This window comes from Ambystoma mexicanum, chromosome 8 (assembly GCF_040938575.1).
Source record: "Ambystoma mexicanum isolate Mex_15411 chromosome 8, UKY_AmexF1_1, whole genome shotgun sequence".
In the NCBI taxonomy this organism is placed as follows: Eukaryota; Metazoa; Chordata; class Amphibia; order Caudata; family Ambystomatidae; genus Ambystoma; species Ambystoma mexicanum.
This window is the reverse complement of record NC_090929.1, coordinates 497,008,645-497,035,350: the sequence shown is the minus strand read 5'-3', so window position 1 is coordinate 497,035,350 and position 26,706 is coordinate 497,008,645. Positions and strand designations below refer to the sequence as shown.

At 46.1% G+C, this 26,706-nt stretch overlaps 1 protein-coding gene across 4 annotated transcripts in view; it reads left to right on the top strand.

The window, feature by feature from the left end:
• Positions 1-26,706, top strand: part of LOC138472142 (solute carrier family 35 member E2A-like) — a 741,922-nt gene that overhangs the window by 473,490 nt on the left and 241,726 nt on the right. For all 4 annotated transcript variants that reach the window (XM_069610155.1, XM_069610156.1, XM_069610157.1 and 1 more), the window contains exon 7: positions 4,714-4,786. In XM_069610155.1, coding sequence (XP_069466256.1) covers positions 4,714-4,786 — 73 coding nt within the window. The remainder of the gene's footprint in view (positions 1-4,713; positions 4,787-26,706) is intronic.

The following is a 26,706-nucleotide window of genomic DNA, read 5'->3' as shown; positions in this document are numbered from 1 at the left end:
GCTCAGTTCCATTTTTCCGCGCTTACTCAGTGCCTCGGAATATCGTTGCTCAGTTTCGTAGAGAATTTATCCTATTTACCTCGAGATATTCGATCCATACTCGATGGCTTCCTCGTCGGAACAGGCGACCCCTCGGTCCGGCTTCAAAAACTGCAGAGACTGTGGGAAAAAGATGTCGCTGACTGACCCTCACAGAGATTGTCTGTGGTGTTTGGGAGCTGAACACCTTTGTTTGGAGTGCGAGGACTGTATGTCCATGACAGCTAAGGCCCTGAAGGAGCGTAGGGGGAAGCTGGAGAAAGGTAAGACTTCAAAAGCTTCTTCTTCCTCGACGAAGTCGAGACATTCGTCTCCTCGTCACCATTCGCGCTCCAGGTCTCGGAGTGGGTCCCATCACTCCTCGAGATCGAAGCACTCGAAGATCCCCTTCTCCGTCCTCTTCTTCCTCTGTTTCTCCTAAGAGAATCCCTTGCCCCACGAAACATAGTTCCCGGGCTGAATGGGAGGAATTCCGCAAAAATATGATGAGCGTCTTCGAGAAAGCGGCCTCGACCCCTGCGAAGACTGCCGAGAGCGATGCTCTGGTCGAAAGACCCGAAGGTCAAAAGCGCTGCGAGTCGCAGTACCCGGCGAAGGAAGCTTCTCGAGCACGTCACAAACCCTCGAGTAAAGCTATGACCTCGAAACCTTCTTCGAAGGTTCCGTCGACGCCGAGGTCGGTGTCTTCGACGCCGTTGTCGAAGGGACCTTCGACACACGGGTCTGTCGACTCGATGCCATCTTCGACACTGGCGTCGACGCCAAGGAAAGTCACGGTTGCGGCGCACCCAGTGGCTATCCCCAGGTCCTCGATGGCGTCGAGATTGTCGATTTCCTTGAGCAGAATCCCAATTTTATCGACGACCTCGAGGCCTCCGCCTTTGTTTTCGACGCCACGCCTGAAGCCTTCGACGTCGGCTTCGACGACATCGATGTTTTCGAGGCCGATTACAACAAGTTTGGCACCCTCTGCCTTGGAGTTGGGTTTCACACCCTTTGTGAGTTCAGAACAATTGAGAACTATGTCCTCAATTATGGAAGAGGGAGAACTATCTGACCAAGAAGAGACATTTGAGTTGCAGGGACCTGCAACCCAGTTCAAGAGGAGTTATCCTCAGAAGGATGCAGGTTAAAGGATCTCCATGATCCCTTACATGAGGCAAGTGGGTTAGACACTTCCCCTGAGGTGGAGTTCGCTAGACCAGACCCGGGGGAGCATGCTGAAACCCCCTACAGAGCCTTAATGGCCAGGATCACAGAATTTATGGGGTGTCAACACCTTCACAGGCTTTCCAACAAGATGACCTCACGGATATTCTTGATAAGGGTCCACAGGAGGATCCTGTAGTGCCTTTTCATAAAGCTCTTCAGAGGAAAATCATGACGAACTGGGAAACCCCAGATGTCTTCCCGGCAGTAAATAAAAAACTGTTTACTAAATACAGGATATCTTATGCAGACCCAGAGTTTTTATCTAAAACACAAATCCCCAGAAATTCTGGTGGTACAGGCAGCATCTTCTACTGACGTCAAGACTGCTTACCCTACCGTCCCACAGGACAGGGACGATAAGAAATATGATGCTATGGCAAAGAAAGTTTTTTTCGGCATGTAGCATGGCGTTAAAATCTGTTAATGCTACTTGCACCCTTGCTAGATTCAGCCATACATTTTAGGAGTGTGCTTCTACAGCGGCTGACTGCATCCCGGAGGGAGAAGAAAGGGAGGCGTTCCTAAATATCATACAGGACGGTAAAGACGCTATGTGCGAATCCCTCCAGACGGGCATTGATTCGGCTGACCGTATCAGCAGAGCAATGGCGGCAAGTACAACAACCAGGAGATTCGCTTGGTTGAGAAAGTCTGGTTTTGCCCCAGATGTGCAAGCCAGGCTCTTGAACATGCCATTCGATGGCTCTTTTTTGTTTGGGAAAAAGGCGGATGACAGTTTAGAAAAACTGCAAACATCAAAGGCAGCAGCAAAATCCCTAGGCGCTGCAATCCGTCAGACACCTTTTTGTCCCACAGGAACCTCTGCGAGAGGTAAGTCCTTTCGCTTCTACTCCGCATTCGGAAGAGGTAGAGGACGACCGGCTCAAAGGGGACAAAGAAGAACTACTCAAGGTGGTCGGGGTAGATATTCAAAAGCTGCAGCAACTGCAGGTGCCTCTTTACCATCGGCATCTGCATCAGCCGCCCCAAAACCACTCTGAGGACTTCCTCACAAGACGCCTGTAGGAGGCAGGTTAACTCAACATCTGGCGGAATGGCAGGCTATCACGTCAAATGCTTGGGCATTGGAAACAGTTGCCCAAGGTTACTGCCTGCCTCTCCTACGCATACCTCGGAGTCATCCACCGGGGATCAGCTCTCAAAAAGCTCCAGATCCGCTCCTCTTGCAGGAAATTTTAGACCTGTTAGAGAAAGGTGCCATAGAACCGGTACCTGTGGCGGAGAGGAACAAGGGCTGGTACTCCCCTTACTTTCTCATTCCAAAGAAAGACGGAGGACTGAGACCCATCTTGGACTTGTAAGAATTGAACAAATTCCTCAGGAAAGACAAATTCAAGATGGTAACTCTTTCTCAGATCCTTCAGGCCCTTCAGTTCCAGGACTGGTTGGTAGCTCTGGGCCTTCAGGACGCTTATTTCCATGTGCCTATCCATCTCAAACACAGGAAATACCTGAGGTCCGCAATTGGCAACTCTCATTATCAATTTCGAGTGCTGCCATTTGGGCTGACCTCCGCCCGAGGGTCTTCACCAAGTTAATGTCGGTAGTGGCTGCAAGTCTAAGGAGGGAAGGGATTCACGTCTACCCCTACCTGGACGATTGGTTAATCAGGGCTGTATCTTCAGAGCAATCTCAGATCCAGCTAAATCACGTTTGCCACTCCCTTCACAGACTGGGCTTCTTCTTCAGTTTAAAGAAGTCACAAATGATACCATCGCAGAGACTCCAGTTCATCGGAGCGATCCTGGACACTTCCCTGTGAAAAGCCTCGCCACCAGAGGTGAGGGCTCAAGATATTCTACAGATGGTTACCAAGTTCCAAAATGCCCAACGTCTCCCAGCCTTCGACTTTTTGAGGTTGCTAGGCCTCATGGAATCCTGCATTTTCCTAGTGCCAGAGGCTCGCCTGAGAATGAGATCCCTTCAGTGGGCACTGAGGACTCTGTGGTCACAATTCTCAGGAAGAATGACAGATCTTCTTCAGGTTCCCGACAGGGTGGCTCGAGACCTTCAGTGGTGGGCCTGTCAGGAGAACATTCTGAAAGGAGAACAGTTTTAGCAACCCTGGCTGGAGATAACAGTAGTCACGGATGCCTCACTCACGGGGTGGGGAGCCCACGCCAACGACTTGACCATCAGCGGTCGTTGGTCTCCATCGGAGTCCAGACTACATATCAACCTGTTAGAGCTGATGGCCATCAGACTTGCGCTGAAGGCGTTCCTGCCAGCTGTACAAGGGAAGAATGTCCTGATAATGACGGACAACACAGTGGCCATGCATTACCTCAACAAAAGAGGAGGCGTAGGACCACTACCTCTGTGCAGAGAGGCGATGCAGCTCTGGTTTTGGGCAATCCAAGAAGGAATCTCTCTATCGGCAGTTCACCTAGCCGGAGAGAAGAACTTGACAGCTGACGCTCTGAGCAGGCAGAGCACAGTCTCCCACGAGTGGGAACTAGCTCAGGAAGTCCTTCAAGAGATCTTCGCCCTTTGGGGAACCCCTCAGGTGGATCTGTTTGCCACCAGTGTCAACAGGAAGTGCGATCTGTTCTGTTAAAGGGAAATTCCCCCAAGAGGAGCTCTGGGAGACTCGTTCATAGTGGACTGGGAGTTTCCACTTCTGTATGCGTTCCCACCGGGAAAGAACAAGTTACTTCTTACCTTGTAACGTTCTTTCGATGGGATGTTCCTCCGACATATTCCTTATCGACCCTCCCATCCATCCCCGCAGTACTACTTCCCTTGTTGTTGCAGCTTACGCTCCTTCAGGGTGATTAGTTTAGTCCAGAAAGAAAAATTGTGGGCTACAAAACATAACTGAGCAACGGACGCTGCGCGCGGCCTTTATAGGCAGGATGACGTCGATACGGCGGCTGTCGAGGGACATCGACTCCGCGGATGTTGGCGCGCAGCGTCCTCTAGAGAAAAATTTTCCGAGGCCAGCAAAGCTGGAAGGAGGTATCTAAGATAAGGAATACGTCGGAGGAACATCCCATCGAAAGAACGTTACAAGGTAAGAAGTAACTTGTTCTTCTTTACCGAGGATTCCGAGCCTGACGACAGGGAATACTCATTCATGAGCATCTGAATCCATGCCAGACCCATGCTGGAGAACAACAGTTACAGGTAAGTAACTTGTTCCTTCTAGAAAATTTAGGAATGTATAACAAGCCTATTTTAACAAAGCAGGTCGTCTTTAAAATGTACTTCTGTCTCATGTGGCTTGTCCCACGAGAGCAGGGCATGTGAAAAGTCCCTTTAGGCTATAGATTCTGCAGGAGATTGAAGGCTCTATTAGCATAGACGAAATGCATGTTGGTGCCTTTTCACTATACTAAAATGTTGTTTTTTGCTTAAATTTAAATGGTTGCAATATTATGTTAAAAATGTCTGTCATTCTCTTGTTTTCTTTTAATCCTGTAATTTACCTTCTTTCATTAGCCCCCCTGAGTTGCAGTTCTACACCAGTGCAGCCGCCGTTCTAATGCTAATCCCAGCCTGGATTTTTCTCATGGTGAGTTCAGCCAATAAGAATAAAGATTTAATTATTGACTTGTGTGGCTGTCTGCAAGGCCCAGAGTGGGTACCGTGTTGGCCCACAGTTTATTTATTACTTAATCCATTATCTTTTTGTTGATGGGATCAGTTTGCCACTGATCCTTTTGTGAACAAAGAAAGGTATTTGACACCTACCACATATTTTTAAAGTACAGTAATGCCACGGATAGGTTTGGATATGGAATGCAGAGATGGATTATTATTTTTTTTTAAACTGCAACGTTGGGTTTCTAAAATTACGTGCTGGTTGAATATGAATCTTTATGCAGACTTGTGTCATTTAGGCGAATGCTAAAAATGCCTACCATGTTCCTGATGGGTGAAATGTTGCTCTTTTGTGTCAAAACTGATTTCTGAAATATCCATTGGTGTTCTTAGGTTGGATGTCAAATGGATTTTATTTTTATTTGTGTGAAAGGTAACTAGTTTTAAAAATATTTGAACTAATGTACTAGCCTAATGCTAGGAACTTAATTTTTCACTGTTAGGCTCACTAGTGACTGCTTTTATTAAATTTAAAATACTGTACCTAGAACATTTTAAAATAGTCGCTAATGTACATCAATTTGGCCCCTTTGCTCTCGCTTACCACAGCTTGACACTAATCCAACAAGAAGTTCCTGTTTTTCCAACATCTGGTTGGTTCCCCCTCGACCAAATGTATTTGTAATCACACTAAACCCATTTCTTTGACAGAGATTGCATCTTGCACCTGCACCCAGCCAGAACAATCCTCAAACCCGCTACTCCAGGGCATCTTTCACTGGAAGCAGTGGCGTAAGAACGATCCCCAGTAACCCCCAGACAATCCACGACCGCTTGGGAAAATCGGGGGTGGGAGTGGGAGGGCAGGGGCAGGTTTAGTAACCATAGTCTATCTGCCCCTCTCCCTGTCCGCCGTAGGATAACATTGGGGATGAGTACCTTTGTCTCATAACGTCCATTCCACTCACCTTTTTAATATTAAAATCCTGAAATACAAGAAAACAATTACCTTTTAGTAAAATTGTTGAGGAACAGTTTCAACTATAATCAACACAAGTAAATTACAACTTGCCTGCAGAGGCAACATTCTGGTGAGAAACATTGTGGCTCATGTGACATTAGGGCACAAGGCCCATTCTTAAGGTTTTGACTGCTAAAGACTTGTGATCTTGTCCTATCATTTATTACATCAGATCCACTTACCTGCTTTGTTGAATAAGTCATTCGATATATATTTGAACCTATGGTGAATGTATTTATTTGTATCATAGGGTATTGTGCGATAATTATACCTGATATTGTTTGTCCAGAAAGCCTATAATAAATAACTCTGTTTATTACTTGCTGTCTAAATTGAATTATTGTGTGCCATACTCTGTGGGACTCATTGAGGGCCTCTCTCCTTTCACACGCTCGCGAGTGTAAGCCTTGACTGCTCATCCATGTACCTTGATTTGTGTTTTGGCAAACCTCTGAGTTTCCTGTTCACTAAGACTAGGGTGACCTCCTAAAATCTGTCCACTAGGCCAAATTCTAAAAATCCATCTTAACATGTATCATGGCCAGTGCCCAGGGTTCATTTATGAACTGGAATACACAGAGGAGGAAATGCTTGCAAGACAAAGCCAAAAACAACTATTCTAGATGATGCTAGCGAAGATTTCCCCAGATTCCGAGTCAAATGGAAGACCTTTCCACTTTGTGTACCTGCAATCATTGTCGAGTGTTGCCAACTTTAATCAAAAATACCTTTTGAGGTGAAAAGTCCACTTGAATAGCCTCCATGTCAGAAGATGATTCACTGCCACTCTGTGTAACTCAGCGAAGAGATTTCAGGGCAGCATGTTTTACACGTTCGGTTCCGAGAATGCTGTGATGCTTATGCACAAACTTCGTGGCACCGTTTGCCCTCGCAGTCCCAGCAATGAGTATTGTTTTATGTAATACAATTTTATGATTTGCTTTGAAATTCTTTCACAATGTGGATCGAACTGTTCCCTATATTTGAATTATCAGATTTATACTAATATTTTTATGGTCAGCTAATTGTTATGTTTTTTTTCCCCAAAAAATCTACAATGTTTGTCACAAGGCGAATCTAACATAAAAATGTATGGCTGTTAAATAAATCAATTTAGAGACTGTCCAGCGACTAATTTAATGACCTTAGCTTATAATTGTATGTATCTTCTATCCATTTGTTGTTAAACTCCCTTGATCAACACGTTTTATTGTTGCATGATTCTATCACTGTATACTTTTTTAAAAATGAGCAAAAATGTACTTCCATGAATGTTACACATTTGTGGCCTATAGAGCATGGACGTGGCGATTCATGCAAGATTGGGGGTCAGTCTCTAGAGTCATACCTGTATGTATTGTACGAGTCATAAGGGAGTCATTTCCCAGCGATACCGGTAATACAACATGTAGTTTTATTTATCATTCCACTTTTTTTTATATAAGTAATAATTGTTAGTCTTTTTTTTTTTTAAATAGTATCTTTGTGTTCTTCTTTTCAATGAATTTTGTTACTACAACTAACCTAGGAACTTGCTCCAGTCATGTTTCTTTGTACTCGGTTATCCAAAAATGATATTCTACATCATACACCAATGTATAAATGGACATGTGACATGACAACCACATGGATTCTATGAGACCCCATTGCATATTGCTTTCCCTTTGAAAAAATATGTGTTTTGATCACCTCACTAAGTGCACATTGTAAGGCTTTACATTTATGAATACGAGTGAGTAAAGTGAGCTCAAGTGCACACCAAGAAGATGTTCTAACATGTTTCTAAATACACTAATGTTGTAAATATTTATGGGTGATCACAATCTTAAAGCTATTGTTGAAGTAAGCCAAACCATACCGTATATAAGCTCATTACAAAATGGTCATGTTTATATTCTGTATAATTTCTCTATTTTGCTTGGTGTGTGCTTCATGTATGGAAATTACATTAGATTACCTCATAATTTTATTGTAAGTCAGACTGTATATGCACCATTCTGGAACCATATGTTGTCGCTCAATTATGGTTTTTAAAGATAAAAATGTAAGTATGTATTATATTTTATGACTAATAAGGGTACCTATGTGAAAGCTGTGATCTGGAAGAGTGCCGGAACTCTGTATCGTGTTACTTATTGTATTTGGTTAGGTTTTTTAGTTTAATTTTCTAAGTTTCATCCACAGTGAGTAGCTAAGTATCAGACATACTATACATGTTTGTGTCGTCAAAATATTAATGTACCCTCACATTAAATGTATCGGGCTTTAAACTTGTCAAAATGGGGATGGGCTGAATTTAATTTGAGACCCTCACATGCATTGCAGTATATTCAGGGAAGTTGCACCAGTGGTCCTCCTAGTATGTTTATTGAATTTATATAGCGCTTTAAGCCAAAGTGCTAACTAATTTCAAAATCCATTCACAGCATACATCAACCATATGGGGTGTATAACGCTGGTTCCTTGAATGGTGTCCCTGTGAACAAACATATGCCACCAGATCTGCAGGTGGATGGAAACGCATTATCTTGATACCCTGCACCGAATCAAAGGCAAAGCTCATTTAAGCAAGCTCTGTTAAAGGGTGTGGGCTACTGGTCATGTAGGGTGCCATGATCGCCCTACTGCCGAACATAATGTACAACACAAAGGAGTCTTGCATCAAATGTCTTTGGCCAAATGACTATCGCAGACATTGTCCAAAGCGTCTACTTTGAAGGCTGTCTATGGGAATCAACATATCTCACCAGGTCTGCAGGTGGACCAAGATATTTCTCCTCACATAATTTTGAGACCCTCCCCTAATCAAAGGCAAGGCTCACTTTAGTTGAGCTCTGACAGTGGGGGCCAGCCACCAGTGGGGGCCGCCGTACATAATGACCAACACAAGGAATCTTGCTTCAGATGCCATTGGCCAAATGGTCACCGCAGACCACATGTATTGCTTTGAAGGCTGTCCCTGCAAAGAAGCATTATTATTATAATTTTTCCTGTTCCTGCACGGGAGTGAGACATTTCCCCTCCCTTTTTTTTGCAACACCACCACTGCCCCACTACAAAATTTAGACATAGCATAGTGTCATAACATATCAATGCATTGCCAGCCCCCAATAACCACTATCCAACAGAATTATAGGACAGCCCTTTCGGTGTTCTCCTTTGTTTCATGTATAAAACCCTTCAACCCAGTGTATAAAGGCAACTTCTAATCCATAGGCAGACCCAGACCACTTTCGCTTTTGACTACTGAAATTATCCTCTCCCAGGAATTTGTCTTAAATGCCAAATCACTCCTTTGATCATTAAACAACCGGTATTTCATGTCTTGTTTCATGTTGTATTCTTATTTAAATTTGAGAAATGTATTATCTTATTTTCTGTTCTTAATGTGTTTGTAGATCTGTTTTTAATTCACATTGCAATTTTTGTTTTTCTTTGTAACTACCATATTCTTTTGTTATGCTTTAACTTTATAATGTATTGTTTTGTCAATCATTTACAGCCATAAAAATACATTTCAGAACTTAATTTTTAGACTAAAAGGCCTTCCTGTTCTATTTTTCAATGTCCAAACTTCAGTCATGCTGAGACTCCCGGTAAAGTGCTGCATGTGTTTCCGAAATACATGTCATTGATAAGAGTGTTGTTGCTCAACTGTTGCTTAGAATATTCCAAGGTTGACAGCAGAGCCAATGATGTATTTGGGGATGTAAAGGTAGAAAGCTTCCACATGTGCAACATGCACTTTTCATCGGATATATATGAATCTGCCAGGTTTACGAAAAAGGGTCGCTCCAGAGTACTGTTCCTATTTTCTTTCAGCATACACACTGAAAGGTAACTATAAAATAGAAAAACATATTGAATTTATATTCCTCTCACCATAACTATATCTTCTTCCAAAATGTCTGCTGTAATGCTCATCCACTAAAATCCATTCCAAAAAATATTTTGTTCATAACTTTAAACTTTGTTTCTTATACATCTGTGAACATCAGAGACTTGGAAATACGATGACGGAAAGAAATTCAAACTCCGGCAGCATATCCGCTCAAACAAAAAGGAAATACAAAAAGCACTGAGGAAATACTAAGTCAGTCAAACAAGTTTATTCGGATGCAAAGATCCATCAAATACAAGACAACAATATTACATACATCGAAGAGAGATCACAATTCATAAATAATTCCTTAAAATCAAGTGCAAAATACCATATCGTACATTCTTAAATCTAACCACATTACAATAATATTGAGAGGTATTACAAGACCACTAATCCAATAATTCCGTTACTTAAAAAAAGGAAAGATTTTTTTTGACACTAAAAAAAGTTCCCCCAACATTCCACCGTGTCATTAAGGGCCTCCATCCCCCTGGAGCCTCATCAACCCCTTTCTAAAATGCATTGCTCTCTTCAGAACGGAGAGCAGGGCCCAAGCAGTGAAAACAGTCCGTGCTCAAAAGAATAGTGAGTTCTACTTTATAATGGCGGATCTCTGCTCTAGAGCCGGTATCAGAGTTAGTCTACGAATCCCTGCATATCCAGTGCAAAACGGCAATACATGAGCCAAGTCTTCACGCTGATGTCTACACACCGGAATGCTACATGACTCTTCAAAGTGCCAAATACCCAAAAAGAACTCTTTAAAATCATAAAGGAAATAAAAAGCCCACCTGGCTGCACCAAGACTCCAATACCATCGGAGAAACTATGCAATGACCTTGCAGACCATTTTAAAAACAAAATCAAGACCATCCAACAGACCATACAAAGCAGATGATGCAACGATAATATGCAAACCCACCCATCCCTACGAGGAACGCCAGAGTTTTTTTTCAGAAGCTTCCCCCAATTACCAGTGGAGACATTTGTCATTCTGGTAAATAAAAGCAACAGAATAGGTTCCCCCACAGATCACTGCCCCCCAAACGTATACAAATCAATCCTCTCACAAGGAACAACAATGGAATACTACAGAAACATCTTCAACCAATCAATCTCAACAGGGAAAGTGCCACAATCCTTCAAATCAGCATACATCAAACTGCTCCTCAAAGACACAGCAGGAAACGTGGAGGACCTCCAACTACAGACCTATCTCCAACATACCTTGCTAAACTGCTGGAAACATACATATATAAAAAAACAAGATTTCATAGGAGAGCACCGCCTACTGGATCAGGCACAAGTAGGCTTTAGAACGATGAGGGGAACAGAAACAGCTTTTCTCTCACTTAGGAATGATCTAAAGACAAAGACAGACTCAGACAAGAGTACCGCGCTGATACTTCTGGACCTCTCTGCAGCATTCGACACAGTTAACGACAACATCCTTATCATGTGATTGGAAGAAATTGGACTCACTGACCGTGCCTTACTATGGATCAAATCCTTCCTAACAAACAGAACAGAAACCATATGGATCAAACCTTTCAAATCCAGCCCACAAGTCCTTGTGCGGAGTACCACAAGGATCTTCCTTCTCCCCGCTATTATTCAACATCTACCTGTCTCGACTAATCGGGATCATTAAAAGACACAGCCTCGCCTGTTATAACTACGCTGATGACACACATAGTTTACAAAATACAAAAAGCACAAGAAGAAAATACATTGGAGAACTGCCTCTGTGAAATCTACAACTGCATGAACTTGAACTGCCTCAAACTCAACCCAGGCAAAACAGAAATTATGATCTTCACAAAAAATAGAGTAGACAACCACTACATCCCCTGTCCAACAGAACTTGGCCCAACCCCAGCTCCATCGTCTATTTGTAAAAATATATATATATATATATATATATATATATTTTTTTTTTTAACCTGGGATTCTTGATGACCAACAAACTTACCCTAGCGCCACAAGTAAACACTCTAATCAAGAAAATGCTTATTTCTCCTGCAAGCAGAAAAAAAGGATCCTACCATTCCTGTCATTTGCTAACAAAACACTCACCGTCATCACTCTCGTCATGTCCAGAGTAGACTGTGCCAATAGCCTATATCTGGGCATGCCAGAACAACTCCTAAATAAACTCCACTCATACAAAATGTGGCAGCTAGACTGCTGCTCAAATTACCTCGAATAGAAGGCATCACACCAGCACTGAAAACGCTACACTGGCTGCCAATAAAAGAGCTAATCAATGTGCATAACGCACAGAGCAATCCACGGCGAAGGCGTAGAGTTCCTAAGAGTAAAATTAAACTTACACCGCCTAACAAGGCCACTTGAATCCAGCAGCGACATCCATTTGGAACCAAAACCTTTCAACACAAGAACATTTGGAGGATCCTCCTTTTCCCACCTTACCCCAAAAACCTGGAACGATCTGCCGAAGAACATACGTAACACGAGAGTTCACCTCCTATTCAGAAAACTCCTCAAATCTTGGCTCATTAACCCGTAACTAGGAAGAATGCCTAGGGGGCACTTACACAGCTAAACAAAGCTGAGAGAGGATACCGATCCCCACCGTCTCCATAAGCTACCACCCATCCACTCACGTAAGGGAAGACCAATGTACGGCATATCCTAGCAATTGAAAGATAGAAATCTGGAATCATATCAAAGAACGATCAGGGAGAGATCAGGATGGAAGGGGAAGGATGATATGTCAATATTATTGTGGCCTGCAAAGTCAACACAAGCAGCAATGGATCCCTGACAACGAGTAGACAGGAAGGGAACCAGGGCTAGTAAATAACCCACTAACCCAGAAGCTCAAACCTCTGCAAGCTTATCTCACCCAAAAATCCACACAACCACCCTATAGCACAGAAAACAGCACGCACTTCACCAAATCGCAACAATCAATCAACACATAAGCCACACCAGCAGCACAGGAGGTCTCACATCGATCCGATATTCGCACTCAAGCTCGGCACACAGTGAAACCTGAACTGAAGCTGCCAACTGGACCCTCTCACTATCTTACTCCCTCTCCACCTGACTAACCACCTCCCCCCCCCCCCCACCTTCTTGTTTGCAGATACACCTGAGCACTTGGGGACCAATTCCGTTGGTGACAGTGCGCTGTACAAATACATGTTAACATTAACATATCAGTACCTCCTCTGCAGGAGAAGACCGGGACTTCCTTATTGTGCACATCATTGCAAACTGATCAGAATGAAGAGTTATGACAACATGTGTTGTACTGAGAATGTATGTATGTTAGAGAATTTTGCCTGTATATACAATAGCATAACATGTGGTTCGCAAGATGCTCATTTATTATGCATGTTGGTATTTTCGTTTAATTCCTTATTCAATTTGGTCTCGTCTATCATCAACATATTGAACAAGTATGAAAACATAATTTCTGCAGTGTCATGACATTTATCGTGCACTGTTGAGGGTGAGCATTAATGCATTTCTGTTTTTTGTGGGTTTTACAATCGTTCTTTATTTGCATCCTCCTAAACATCTTTACATGTGCTAGACTCACAACAAAGACTGGGTTATCAAACAGCTGTTTGCACTCATACTTGGTGATTGTGATAGTATATGTATTTATATTGGATCCACAGTAGGAACCTGTTTGGCTCGCTTTTACGTCTGTTCCATATGATACTACCGAGGTACAACCATTTTATTTTTTATGAAACATTTGTTATGGGCGCGCATGGCCTGAGCTCATGGAGTGAAGGCAAGTCTCAGAGGAGCTCCGTCCGGAATCCAGTACGATCCTTGACAACTGTAGTGTTTATCCACATTGAGCCTTATAAGCACTATCGGATGGCAGCGGAAGTTTTTTCTGCACGCCGCGGCTGAAGAAACAGAAAATCGGAGCAGGCTTCATGTGAAACGGAGCCCCCAAAAGAGGACCCCCAGGCACAAAAGGTGGCGACCGGAGCGGCAGCCTAAGAGGCGCAGGGGGAAGGGCGTATCAAGAGCGGAGCACCCGACGGATGCCGAGATCAGTGGACGGCACCGTTGGACTCCGAGCTTCCCGCCCAGACTGCTTACTGTGACCTGAGAAGACGGCGCACAGCGGCCCCAGCCACGGCAACAAAGGGTCCTGAGGCCGGCGCAGCGGAGAACCGGCAAAGCCGCCCAGCTGAGAGAGCACTGATTCGGCCGGCCAACTGCAAGAGCGCCCAGCGAGTCAGCCTCCGAGACGAGCCGCGAACAGACCTGCAGTGTGGGCGGTCACCCCGACCGATATCGCGGAGCAACAGGGCATGCAGGAGAGCGAATCCAGGCATTGGACCAGTTGGGCGCCGCAGCCTGAAAAACCGGAGCACCATTCAAGGTGAGAGAGTCCCCTTGGGAAAATAAGCGCATATGCGGGACTCCAGCAAGGAGGCAGGCCTGAACGCAGGCAAAGCAGAGAGTGGCTAACTGAAGCCTCACCCTGCGCTGTGTACTGACGGCCAAGATAAGTGGGTGGTGGACATCTCAGCACGAATCCGGGGAAGCGTTGGGCTGCTGGGGCCCACCTAGAGGCTGGGAAAAGACCCACTGAGGGAAGAGGCTGCCCACCCTTACAGAGGCCAGCCCCCATTGCTCGCACTGGCTGAATGAGAGCACTCGGGGGACCCTAATGTCCCTGAAAGTAAACTGATAACCACAGCCAGGCAAGCCATAACATGGCTAAAAACAGCAAAGAACTGTAGCGAAATTCCCGACCCTGAGCGGACACCCTACCTCAGCCTGTACTATAATCAGACTCGCCTGCAGACACTGATGGCTAATACATAGTGGGACACTGCCCTCTCCACCATATAACTCCAACACCCAATATAAGGTCCTGGTGCCTGGACCCTCGCCGAGCCCCAGACTCCGGAAAGCAAGAGAAGGTCTGCAGTGCCAGCAGGCGTTCTGCCACGAAATCCAGAGGTGCACCGGCAGGACTGAAACACGCCTGAGTACTGCACGGCCCCAGGACAAATACACTGAATAATATTATCACAGTAACATCACCACAAAAAGTGCAGCAGCTCAACGTGGATGCGCCAAGCCCCCCCCCCCGAAAACTGGAAGTAGCCCCGCTTGTGACCTGCACAACGGTCACACAATCACTAGATAACAGGCCCTAGCCTGGGTTAATACCACTACGATAGACCGCGAAGACACATCAAGATGTCCCCCCCCCCTCCTAAAAACAAGCCCAAATTATATATAATGGAATCATTCGCAACGGCAAAGCCCAAGCAACAACCATACTCAGAAGCAGCCTCGGATGAGGAACCATCTGCCTCCGGCGAAGAGCCCAAGGACACACCGGTGCTTCAAGCCATAGCGGTGCTCAGGTCATTTATTGACACCAAAATTGAGGAGGCCAAGACGGACATGCAGCTGATGCGTCAAGATGCCCGCAACCTGACAGAAAGGGTAACCACCACAGAAGCTAGCCTACAGAGTAACGTAGAGACCACCTCCGACCTGCAGACGAAGGTCCAGAAGCTTGAGATGAAAGTGGCCCAACTGGAAGCACGATTGGAAGAAGCGGAGGGTCGCGCCCGCCGAAGCAATATACAAATACTTGGCATACCGGAAGACATGGAGGGGTCGAGCCCGACAGACTTTGTGGAGACCTTGCTCCTGCAGGAAATTGGGGCCGGAAAACTCACCCAGGGATTCTCTGTGGAACGGGCCCACAGATCTCTACAAAAACGACCTCCACCAGGATCGCACCCGCGCCCAATGATTGCGAAGATTTAAAACTTTCGCAACAGAGAAATTATATTGAAGCACTCAAGAGAGGGGGGAGAGATTACACAAAACAATTCCAAAATAGTTATGTATCCGGACTACACCCTCGCAGTCCAGCGCGCAAGGAACTCCTTTGTGCCAGTGAAGGCAAGACTGCGAGAACTCAATATCCAATATATGCTGCTCTACCCTTCTTGCTTGAAGGTCATCTACAATGGAAAAGCGACATTCCTAGAGACACCTGATGCTGCAAATATGTGGCTAGAGCATAACAAGTTAGCCGGAGAAGATGAAACCATACCGCAAAAAGGTACCAGGTGAAAATAGCAAAATCCATTCAAGCCCACACACGATAACGCAAGGATATATGATGCACAGCAACCAGCTCCAATTGCTGCTGCAGTGATACTGCCCACAGAAGTAAATGGAAACGCAAGCCAACACATGTGATTAAAGTTGCGACACTACTGTTAACTACTCCGGACAGAGCTCCGGGGCTTACACATGCTGCTCACCACAATCCACCCCCACAGAACTTGCGCAGGCCAGATGCCGGCACAACGCCTGCGCCTAACGACCCGGAAAGGTCCAATCGACGCAGGAACTTGTCCTTGGCCTCAAGCCCTGGGATCATATCTCTCGAGCTCTGAAATCTATCCATTGGCTCCCGGTGAATGCAAGGATTAAATTCAAAACCCTCTGCATCGTCCACAAGGCTTTCTGGGGCCTGGGTCCAAAATATCTTCAGCTATCCCTCCGCAAATACCTCCCCTCTCGAGCTCTTCGCTCCTCTACCTCTAACTACCTCCAGGTTAATCATTTTTCAAAGAAACGAGCCGGGGGTAGATCTCCATCTTCGGCTGGGGCCTCCCTCTGGAACAGCCTCCCTGCCACTCTAAAACTTGAGGAGAACCATCTCCCCCTCTCCCCTGCTGACCCGCTCTCTCTTGGCACTGTGCACCTGGCCATCCTCTTTCCTCTGGGTCCAGGTACCTGCTCACCCTGCCACCCTCCTTCATTGCCTCCCGGCCACCCCTTGCACTGGATGGACTGTATCTGTACCCATACAGCCCCCCCACCCCATTTTCTTCTTTTCTGCACTTATCAGACTTACCCAGTCTTTCGCCATAAACACAGCACTTGCCACATTCTGGCCGCACTATCACTGTTTATTGCCTCCTTTCTATTTTTTTTATTTGTATTTATTATTTATTTATCTACTCTCCTCTGCTGTGCACTTTCCACTCTCCCCCTTCCATGCACTTTTTCCCTTTTCCCCTTCCCATGCACTTGTGCGTTCTCAATGTCACTGGGCCTAGTAAGATCGTTATTGTGTTCTCCCTTGTTTCCCCTCCCTTGCCTAGTCGCGCTCTGAAACACCTGTGTAATGAGCGCGATACAAATAAAATATATTATATCATATCATAACCTGAGCGTTGCCAGTTACAAGCACCTGCTAGAAGCAGTTTTTTGTTCAGTCTTATTTCACAGTTGCGTTACTCTGTTAAACCACTCACAAGAGTGGAAGTTGAAACTGTTGAACTGTCTCTGAGATTCAAAATGATGCCTTCAGCAAGGGAGCGGGGGAAAGGGGTGGACGAGCAGGCACTAGGCTACCTGGAAAAGATGCGTCCGAGCTCCCCGACCACCGAGCAAGTGTGGTGGAATAGCAGGGAACGAACACTTGAATCCTTCCCACAAACTACCATGACCACAACCTGGAATGTAAGGGGACTGGGTACCTACCTTCGCTGAAACAGCATCAAATCTTACCTGCATAGGAAGATCGGCCTGGCCCTATTGCAGGAAACTCACAATGACAAAGGAATCAGCCGTAACGCTGCAAACACACTGGGGTGGGTAATGATTTGGTGCCATATATTCTAAATAAGCCAGAGGGATATTCACATGGATCAGCCCTCAAATCCCCTTTCATCTAACTAAGGTTGAATCAGATCCAGAGGGAAGGTACGTGATACTATGGGGCCATATTGAGCAGACCGAAATATGCATCGTGAATTCATACCTCCCCAACAGCAACATTCCAGCACATTTAAACCAGATGTATGCTAAGATCACACAGTACAGGTACAGATTTTTCATCTGGGGAGGTAATTTCAACTGCATCAGCAACCCAGAACTTGACAGATCCACACCCTCCCGGAGGACAGCCAGCGTCTACCATGGCCTTGAATATCATGCTGGACCGTCTAGACATAGTGGGCGTCTGGAGAGAGCTGCACCCAGAGGATCGAGGCTACTCCTTCTACTCATCTCCACACAATCCCCACACTAGGATAGACTATGTTTTCACGGGTAGAGAGAACCTACCCCAGATCGACACGGCACAATACCTAGGCCGATCCATCTCTGATCACTCGCCGCTAACGGTAGAATGGAGCATCACAGGCCCCAGATCTCCAATACCCACATGTAGAATGCCTACAGAAGTGCTAAAGGACCCAGCATTCAGAGATGACCTCAGAGTTTCCCTAGAGAACTACATAGAGGAGAACAAAGGCAGCGTGGAACATCTAAGCACGTTATGGGACGCCCTAAAAGTAGTCATAAGTGGAGAAATCATAGCGAAGGCTGGAGGCATCAGGAAAAGTCTGCGAACTGAGTTGGAGCGGTGGGAAAACGAAATTGAACAGCTGGTGTCCGACACCCAAGGCGCCCAGCGGGAAGAGGACAAACTCAAGCAAATCAGAACCGAATGTAAGAAAGCCTGGGACAGACTCGCCAAATTGGACTACCAACAGAACCAACAGAGCGCACATCGAAGCAGACAAGCCCAGCAGGCTACTAGCCTTTCTATGCAAAAAGGAACACCCCAAGCACCTAACCGTGGCCCTGAAAAGCTCAGAGGGCACGCTGCATCAAACCCAACAAGGCATCAATGACACCTTTCAACAATTCTACGACCAGCTGTATTCCCATGAAGACCAAGTATCCCCGGACGAGATATCGGACACACTGGAAGAGATAGGGCTGCCTAGGCTGTCGCCCACACACAGTGAAATTCTGGGTGCGGACATCACCATGGAAGACATACCTGAAGCAATCAAATCCCTGGCCACGTGCAAAGCCCCGGGTAGTAATGGGCTACCAACAGAATTTTACAAAACCTACGAACCAAATCTAACCCCGCTAGTGCACAAGGTCTTCCAGGAAGCGTACAAACTGGGGATTTTACCCGAGAGCATGTGTGAGACGCTGGTTATCCTGATGCTCAAACCCAACAAATCTGCAGAAGATTGCGACTCCTACCGCCCACTCGCAATGCTCAATTACGATGTCAAAATATTAACCACTGTCCTTGCCAAGCGTCTCTCTAGGGTAATAGGAGAAATAGTGCACCCAGCCCAAAACAGCCTTGTACCAGGCCATAACACTACAGCCAGTCTTCGCAGACTCAGCACGTCCCAGGCTTATCGAACTGGGGGATCCTATGCCTTACTGTCCTTGGATGCCGTTAAGGCGTCTGATTCCATTTACTGGGAATGGCTAATAGCGGTCCTACTTGAATTTGGCTTTGGGGAAAAATTCATCAGATGTGTCAAGGTACTCTACACCAAACCAAAGGCACGAGTAAAGACTGGACGACTTGTCTCCACAGCGTGGGACATACAGAGGGGCACTAGGCAGGGTAGCCTGCTCTCTCCCATGCTTTATATACTTGGGCTTGAACCTCTTGCCATCTATTTCAGAAAACAACTTGTCGATGCAGGCATATGGCTACACGGGGTAGATCACATTATCTCCCTATACGCGGATGATGTTCTGCTCTATGTAAGAGACCCGCACCAGAACGACCCGACAATGCTGGAGGTCCTCGGCAATTTTGCCAAAGTGTCAGGAATAAGCTTCAGTAGACATAAATCCTGCCTCTTCCCGCTGGCTGCCCTCAAGGACAAACACATTGACGACCTTCCTCCGCTAGATGTACAGTGGCAACCAACTTAATTTCGCTATCTCGGAGTCAACATACTACACACACCGAAACGCATGCATGAAAATAACATCGCCGCGGCACTGCCTCCGGTACGCAAATCGATAGGGTTCTGGTCACGACTCCCTCTGTCCATGATGGGCAGATCATCCATCATCAAAATGATTGTTCTTACTAGGTTCCTCTACGGATTCCAAAATGTGTACTATCACATCAAAGCCCCCTTCTTTCGCTTACTCGAGACGATACTCAGACTTCCTATGGGGCAAAGGCAGACACAAGATAGCACTAACCACATTAACTCTCCCACACAGACAAGGTGCCATTCAACTTCCCGACCTGGTAAAGTACTATCTGGCCGCTCAACTCCGCTTTGTAGCCAAATGGTTAGCCGATGTCACCTCGGAAACCGTACTATTACAGCAACCAATCGCTCCAATCCGACTGAAGGAGCTCATCTGGGTATCTCAACACCTCCCAACTGAAACACCTTTACTTGCCTCTCTGGGGAGACAGGTGTGGCACAGAACAGTCACTTCTCCGCTTGAAACATGCATACACCCCGGACATTCCGCTCCTCTTGGACCTGTGCCAAAACAGCCTTGACCTGGCAACCATCAGATACTGGGAAAGGAAGGGTGTGTACACATGGGGAGACTTGTACAATGAAGGCTCCTTCCGCGACTTCTCACTGCAATCCGAGGATGACATACCCAGCGGTCAGGTTCTGTGGTACCAAATAATCCGGAAGCTAGCGCGAGACAAGTGGGACATATGGCCTGAAGAACCTGAACCCAACCCCGTCGTAACATTGCTGTACAATTTGGGAGAGGGCTGGGGACTAGTGTCTGAAATATATAGCCATTTAATAGACAGGCCTAACCCCCGCAGCCCTGAACTGAAGCTCAAATGGGATAGAGACCTGGGGCGTGAAATGACCGAAAGTGAATCGGGGAGATCTCTGGCGTTCCCTAAAGAGGTATCCAGGAACTCCAGATTCAAATTGATTCAACTGAACGTACTGTACCGCTCCTACTTAACGCCGGCTAGAATAGCGAAGTTCAGCAAACATCCGTGCCCTTAACTGCCCCTGGTGCAACAGGGACAGAGCAGATCTACTACACATGTTCTGGGAATGCACCAAGACCCAGTGACTCTGGAAGGAGGTGGAGCAGACCTGCAGGAGGGCAGGCATGACCAGATATGAATGGACCCCAGGCTAGTGCCTTCTAGGAACCTACTACTGATTGGCCACGGTTAAACACACTGTAAAGCTTATGGACTTGGCATGCATCCTGGCCAAGAGGACCATCGCAATGGCGTGGAAACGGCTTGATGGCCCACGATTCCAAGTGCGGCATAATGAACTGGAACGCTGGGTTGAGGCGGAAACCTCTGCCTGGGAAGACAGTGTCGCTAAATCCCCAGAGGATGCGAGCCAGGCACTAGACAACTGGAAGGCCCTGACATGGGCACTGTTCCACCCCCTCAATGATGAAAAGCCCCCATGAACGATCCACCCCTATGTTACCTGATCCGTCCATTAGTCACCTCTGCAGACCATCACCTGAAACAGAACTGATCCCCCCCACTCTCATGCTCCTTCCCTCTCTCCCACCCCCCCCTTCCTGGCCCTCGCCCTCCCCACCTCATCCCCCACAGACTCTCCCACGCTGAATTATTCACCAACCCTAAGGAGACAATCATGGTTATTGTTGAACGTTATGTGTTAAAGTTTTGTATGGTTTCTATTTAAATGGCTAATTTCACATTGAGATGCTTGCATCATGTCGCAGGTGGCAGCCACCGCCACACTGCTATTGTAACTCCCAACAAATGCCAAGATAGAAATTTTAAAATAAATAAATAAACATTTGTTATTCATGTCTTACATTTTTTAAATTGCAGAGTAGTCATCAACACCGTTAATACAAATAAGTCTGTATTTGATCTGTACTTCAACTACATTGTATAACTTTATACATTTGTATACTTTTTTTTATTTACTTATCTCGTAACTTGTTCTACAGAAGGATGATACTGTAACGGGAAGTCATCTTATTGGATTGTTTGAATACATACACGGGTAATGGTTATATCGCAAGCTTTTTTTATTGTGCTTGTCCATGGGTATGTAGTCTTTTTAAAAGGTACAATATAACAATTGAAATGTATTGCTATATCAGTGAACAAAAATGCAATGCATATTAACCTCACTATTAATACTATCATTATATGTTTTATACTTTGTGGTTTATAAGGACTTGACTACTAATCTGGTGCAACACGAGGAAACTCAAGGAGGGTTGGTACAAAAAGTTGTATTGACATTTTCATTTTGTGTTGCTCCATTTGTAAATGTATTTCTGAGGCTTGTGGATCTGCTGAGAATCACCTGGTTTGCATAGGCCTACATCTAGTGGTTGGTGCTGAGTATTAAATGACTTGTTTTTTCAATCGGAAAAGGGCGTCAACAGGGCGTGTTTGTAATAATGTCCCTACTTTGGCATGTACTGTATGCCTGGTCCTTCACGCATCATGGTCCTCAGAATGTCTTTTTCCACCATTGTGTTGATCGCATTTCAAAGAGTTATATATTAGTTTATTTGTTACCAAACTATATCTTTACTTCTTGCTCGTTCAACGCTCATTGATCGTATCCAGTGACTCTCGAGACATTCCTGCCATCCAGAGGTCCACAAACCTTCTCGACTGCCTACCTTCAGGAGGGGGTAGCAGTCCACAAGGCGCTGACACCTAACAGAATCAGCATATTTTATTTATTGAGCATTTGTTATGCGCCTATACAACCAAATGGTGTTTTGAGGTGCTAAAGACTAAATGGGGAGGCAACAGGGGAGAAAATAACAGTATTAAAAACAGTAGATATACAATTGTGGTAATACTAGGCCTTGTGGCATTCGGACGTGCAAGTGCAGTGAAGAGAAGTAGGGGAGATGAGGGGTAAAGGGAGTAGGGAAAGGACAAGTGCTGGTGGGAAACCAGTAGGGAAGTGCCGTGGGGAGACAGTAGGGATGTAACGGTATAACGGTATACCGTTAAAGATACCGTGAACCACTTAATTGAACAATAATAAGCGTCACATTGTTTATACCGTTCATACCGTAAAGTGTGCTTTTCAATCTGATTTGGAAAGGCTGCAGTAAGCAAGTGCTGCGCAGTCTTGGTCTTGCACTGTTGGATGTGCCGTCTGCCAAGTAGTTTCAGTTGGAGCAGTTTTTAATGCCATTCCGTAAACCACACGTGCCTGACACAAAATCAGTATGTTAGCAATAGGAAGAATAGATACAGTGCCAAGAAGGAAAAGGGTTTACTTTGGGTTGGCGGCTTTGGGGTTTATATATTTATAATGGATAATGTTCTCTAAACATATGGCAATGGGGGATTTCCCTGGTTCTATCATTGAATTTACATATAATAAGTCATACTGCGAAATTCACTCATCTCTGTGGGTATTCCCTGCTGCCATACCAAAGGGTAACATGTCCATGATTACTGAACACCTTTTGGCCCGCAAGTAAACTAAAGGCTGTAACGTAAAGAGAGTGCGTCTGTGTGTGTGTGTGTGTGTATATGCGCACAAGCGTATACTACCATTAGCCTCCATTGATTGGTGGCATGCAGGTTATCAAGATGGCAACATGTTCATCTTCACCAGTGGGGGAGCATAAAGCCTAAATGACCACTTAAGAAAAGCTATTCAGTTTGCTTTGCCAGTTGCAGCAGGGCTCCCCCCCTCCTCTCCACACGTGTGTTTGTGTTTGGTGGAAGCAAGGCATTTCAGTGGAAAGTATGTTGACAAGCCCAATTCTGGCCCTGGGTGCCTGGTTTTGTTTGTGATGCTAAATCTGTCAATTTATGACCTTTTAGAAAATATTTGTTAAGATTATTTAACTCCACCTGCTATACCGCGATAACCATGATATACCGTCATTTGGCAAGAAGGTTATCGTACCGTCATAAAACTAATACCGTGACACCCCTAGGAGACAGGAAGGAGACCACTGGCTAAGTGCTAGGGCAGAGGAATCTCATGGGTGGGATGCACAGCTGCCAGGCATGGGGCCTGTAATGGCAGTGTTTGGGGGGGGGGGGGGGGGTGCTGGTGTTGGGGGGTTGGGACCTGGTAACCTGTGAGATTCATGAAGGACCAGGCCGCCAGTCAGAGCGGCCGTGGGGTGATAAGTAGGGAAAGGGAAAGAGATGGAGAAAAGCTGATTTTTGAGATGTTTCTGGAACTTAAAGTCTGGCTCAAGTCGGAGAGGGGAAGGGAGGCTGTTCCAAAGAGAGGCGCCAGCCAAGGAGAGAGACATGCCCCCTGCTCTCTGCTTAGGGAAGCGTTTGGCAAGCAGAGTTAGAGGAGTGGAGGACTCTAAGTTTAGGGAGGGACAGTTGGAGATAGCATGGTCCCAGGCCCCAGAAAGCCTTGTGGATAATGCAGAGGGTCTGAATCTGATCCTTGCTGCCACCAGGAGCTAGTGGAGAGGTTTTAGGATTGTGGAGATATGGTCCCTGGGTTTGAGGCTCAAGGAGAAGTCTTGCAGCCCAATTCTGTATTAGCTGAAGGGGGCGTAGAGAGCAAAGGGTGAGATTGAGGAAGAGGCTGTTGCGGTAGACCAGCCTAGAGAGGAACAGAGCTCTGTAGACATTGAGCTTCTGGCCAAAGGTGAAGAAAGGGAGAATGCCTCTAAGGAGGTGAAGCTGGAAGTGGGCCTTCTTGGCAAGGTCCAAGATGTGAGGTGTGAGGGAGAGAGCAGAGTCAAAGATGACCCATGACCTTTGTCTGTGGCCACAGCGTTGCAGAGAGCCTGGGAAGGAAGGAAAGATGTGGAGACTGCAGATGGATTGGCAAGTTCCTTGCAGATTTTTTAAAGTTCAGCTATGTTGTTAGTAACTCCAGTGAAGCAGGCTTGGATGTGGGCCGACTTCTTGGAGCGGATAGAGAAATAATATTGCCATTGGAGCAGGCGGCAGGCCAGTTTTTCAAAGGGTGAACCCGAGGTCTGCCAGTTCCATTCAGCAACTCTGCGTTTTAGGGATGCTAGATCAGAGTCAAACCAGCTGTTGCTCTTGGAGGCAGTTTTCAGGCAGAGCCTCATGACCGGGGCAAGGATGTCAATGGTGTTGGAGATGGAGATGGAGGTGAAGGTTAGCAAGGACAGACTCACAGGGGGAGTCAGAAGCATAGGAGGGGGAAGAAGGTCGACGCAAACATGGCAACTGATACTAGCTACATCGGTCGAATGATGGCGAAGGAGGCTGGCAGTGCAGGGGGAGACTCAGACAGAGGGCCAAGGGGCTCCAAGTGGGAAGAGAGGAGAGTGGTCAGACCCAGGAGCGGGTGTGGGGGAGTGGGTTGGTGACCGGGTTAGAGATGGGGATTTCTCCAGAGATTAAGGCATCCAGAGTGTGTTCGGCTGGGTGGGTCAAACGGGGAACGAAGAATAGTGAGAGAGGAGTCGTCACCGAGGTCACAGAACTGTGAGGTGGCTGATATGGGGGTGTTGAGGTGAATATTGAAGTCCCGGAGGAGGAGGAGTTTGGAAGAAGAGGTCAAGAGGGAAGAGGGAGGAGGTAAGGTCAGCCCATTCAGATAGGAAGGTAGCGATAGGGTCAGGGGGACTGTAGATGATTGCAAAGGTGAGTGAAAAAGTAGGAGAGACCCTGAGCCTGCAGGTAAGGCATTTGAAGGGAGGAGTAAGATTTAGTAGGTATGATGGAGGCAGGGACCCACTCTGGGAAAATCAGGTCCACTCTGCATCTGGGCTGGTTGGGTTTCAGTTTGGAGAGGATGTTGTAGCCCTCGAGGAGGAGAGTGTAAAGAGCACAGAGCTGGCATTGAACCACATCTCAGTAAGGGCAAAGACGTTGAGGTCAAAGTCTTCAAGGAAGAGGCAGATGGCAGGGGAGTGTTTGACAGCCGAACAAGCATTCAGAGTGGCTAAGTGAAGCTGATTACCACCTTTGAAAGTTTTCCGAGGATGTGTGCAGGGGCATGGTACTCCCGCCGGTGATTGTGGAGAGGTGAGAGGAAGTAGGAGTGGTGGCAGGGGAACGGAGGACGTTTATGAGAGAGGGCAGGCGCTGATTGAGAAGAGTAGGTTGAGAACATCGGGCAGTGATAGTGCCATTATAATAGACATTAATGATGCACCTAGAGAATGAGGAGTATGCCAGGATTACTTCCCACCTAGTGCCACCATTAATGGGTGAGGAGGAGAAAGGGGAGAGAGTAGAGACCAGATGGGGGTCCATGGGTCGGGGGGGGGGGGGGAGAAACAGAAAAGAGGATATCAGTAATAGTCTCCCTGGAAGTAGCACTGACGTAGGTGTCAGCAATAGTTGGGCCTGGGTTAGAGTCCAGGAGAGGTTTTTTTTTAACTTTTTTCTTTCCGACTTTGTGAGATAGGTAGCAGTTGGAATAGATATGGGAGATAGTTTCAGAGAGAGAGAGGGGAGATAGTTTCAGAGAGAGAGAGAGAGAGAGACAGAGAGAGAGACACACACTGACTGACTGACTGACTGACTCATCAGGTGGCCTAGCAGCCAGGCAGGCACAGAAGGAGGTGTACAATGGAAGACAGTCAATGCATAGATTTGAAAGCGCACCTAGTTTTGAATCTCTAGAAAAGCACTAAGAAGCATAAAAAAAATTGGAAAATGCACGGATTTAAAAGCCTACTGAAATTCGAATTGTAAGCAAGGCAGTAAAATACAGCAAACGCCCTCGACACTGATTTCGACAGACCTGTCGAAAGGTGGCAAAAAGGTCAGGGAACCTAGCTCTTCAGCAGGCGACTCAGCGCCTCATAAAAACCTCTGCTCCCAGTGCTCATACTTTGGAGCACGTTTGAAAACACATACATATGCTGAGTACGAGTGGTTCCATGCTATTCTCTTATAAACACCTCTCCAGCCGACACATCTGCCGAAACAGTCTGTTTCGACACCTTCTGACACCCCATGGTCAGGATACACAAGAGCCGGTATCTGGAGAAATAGTCTAATGCAACATTACATAATGAGAAATTACTAAATTTGATCGAATTTGTGAGGGATTTTTGTACATTTGTATTAATATATAGATGGGGATGGGTAAGGGAGTAAATGAAGTTAGGGGGAAGTGGGAGGAGGTGCGGAGGGGGTTCTCTGCGCATTATTAAAAAGGAATGCAAGCTTTGACCCGGCAAAATACTCTAATTTTAAATATCCTTTCTGGTGCCAGATCCAAGA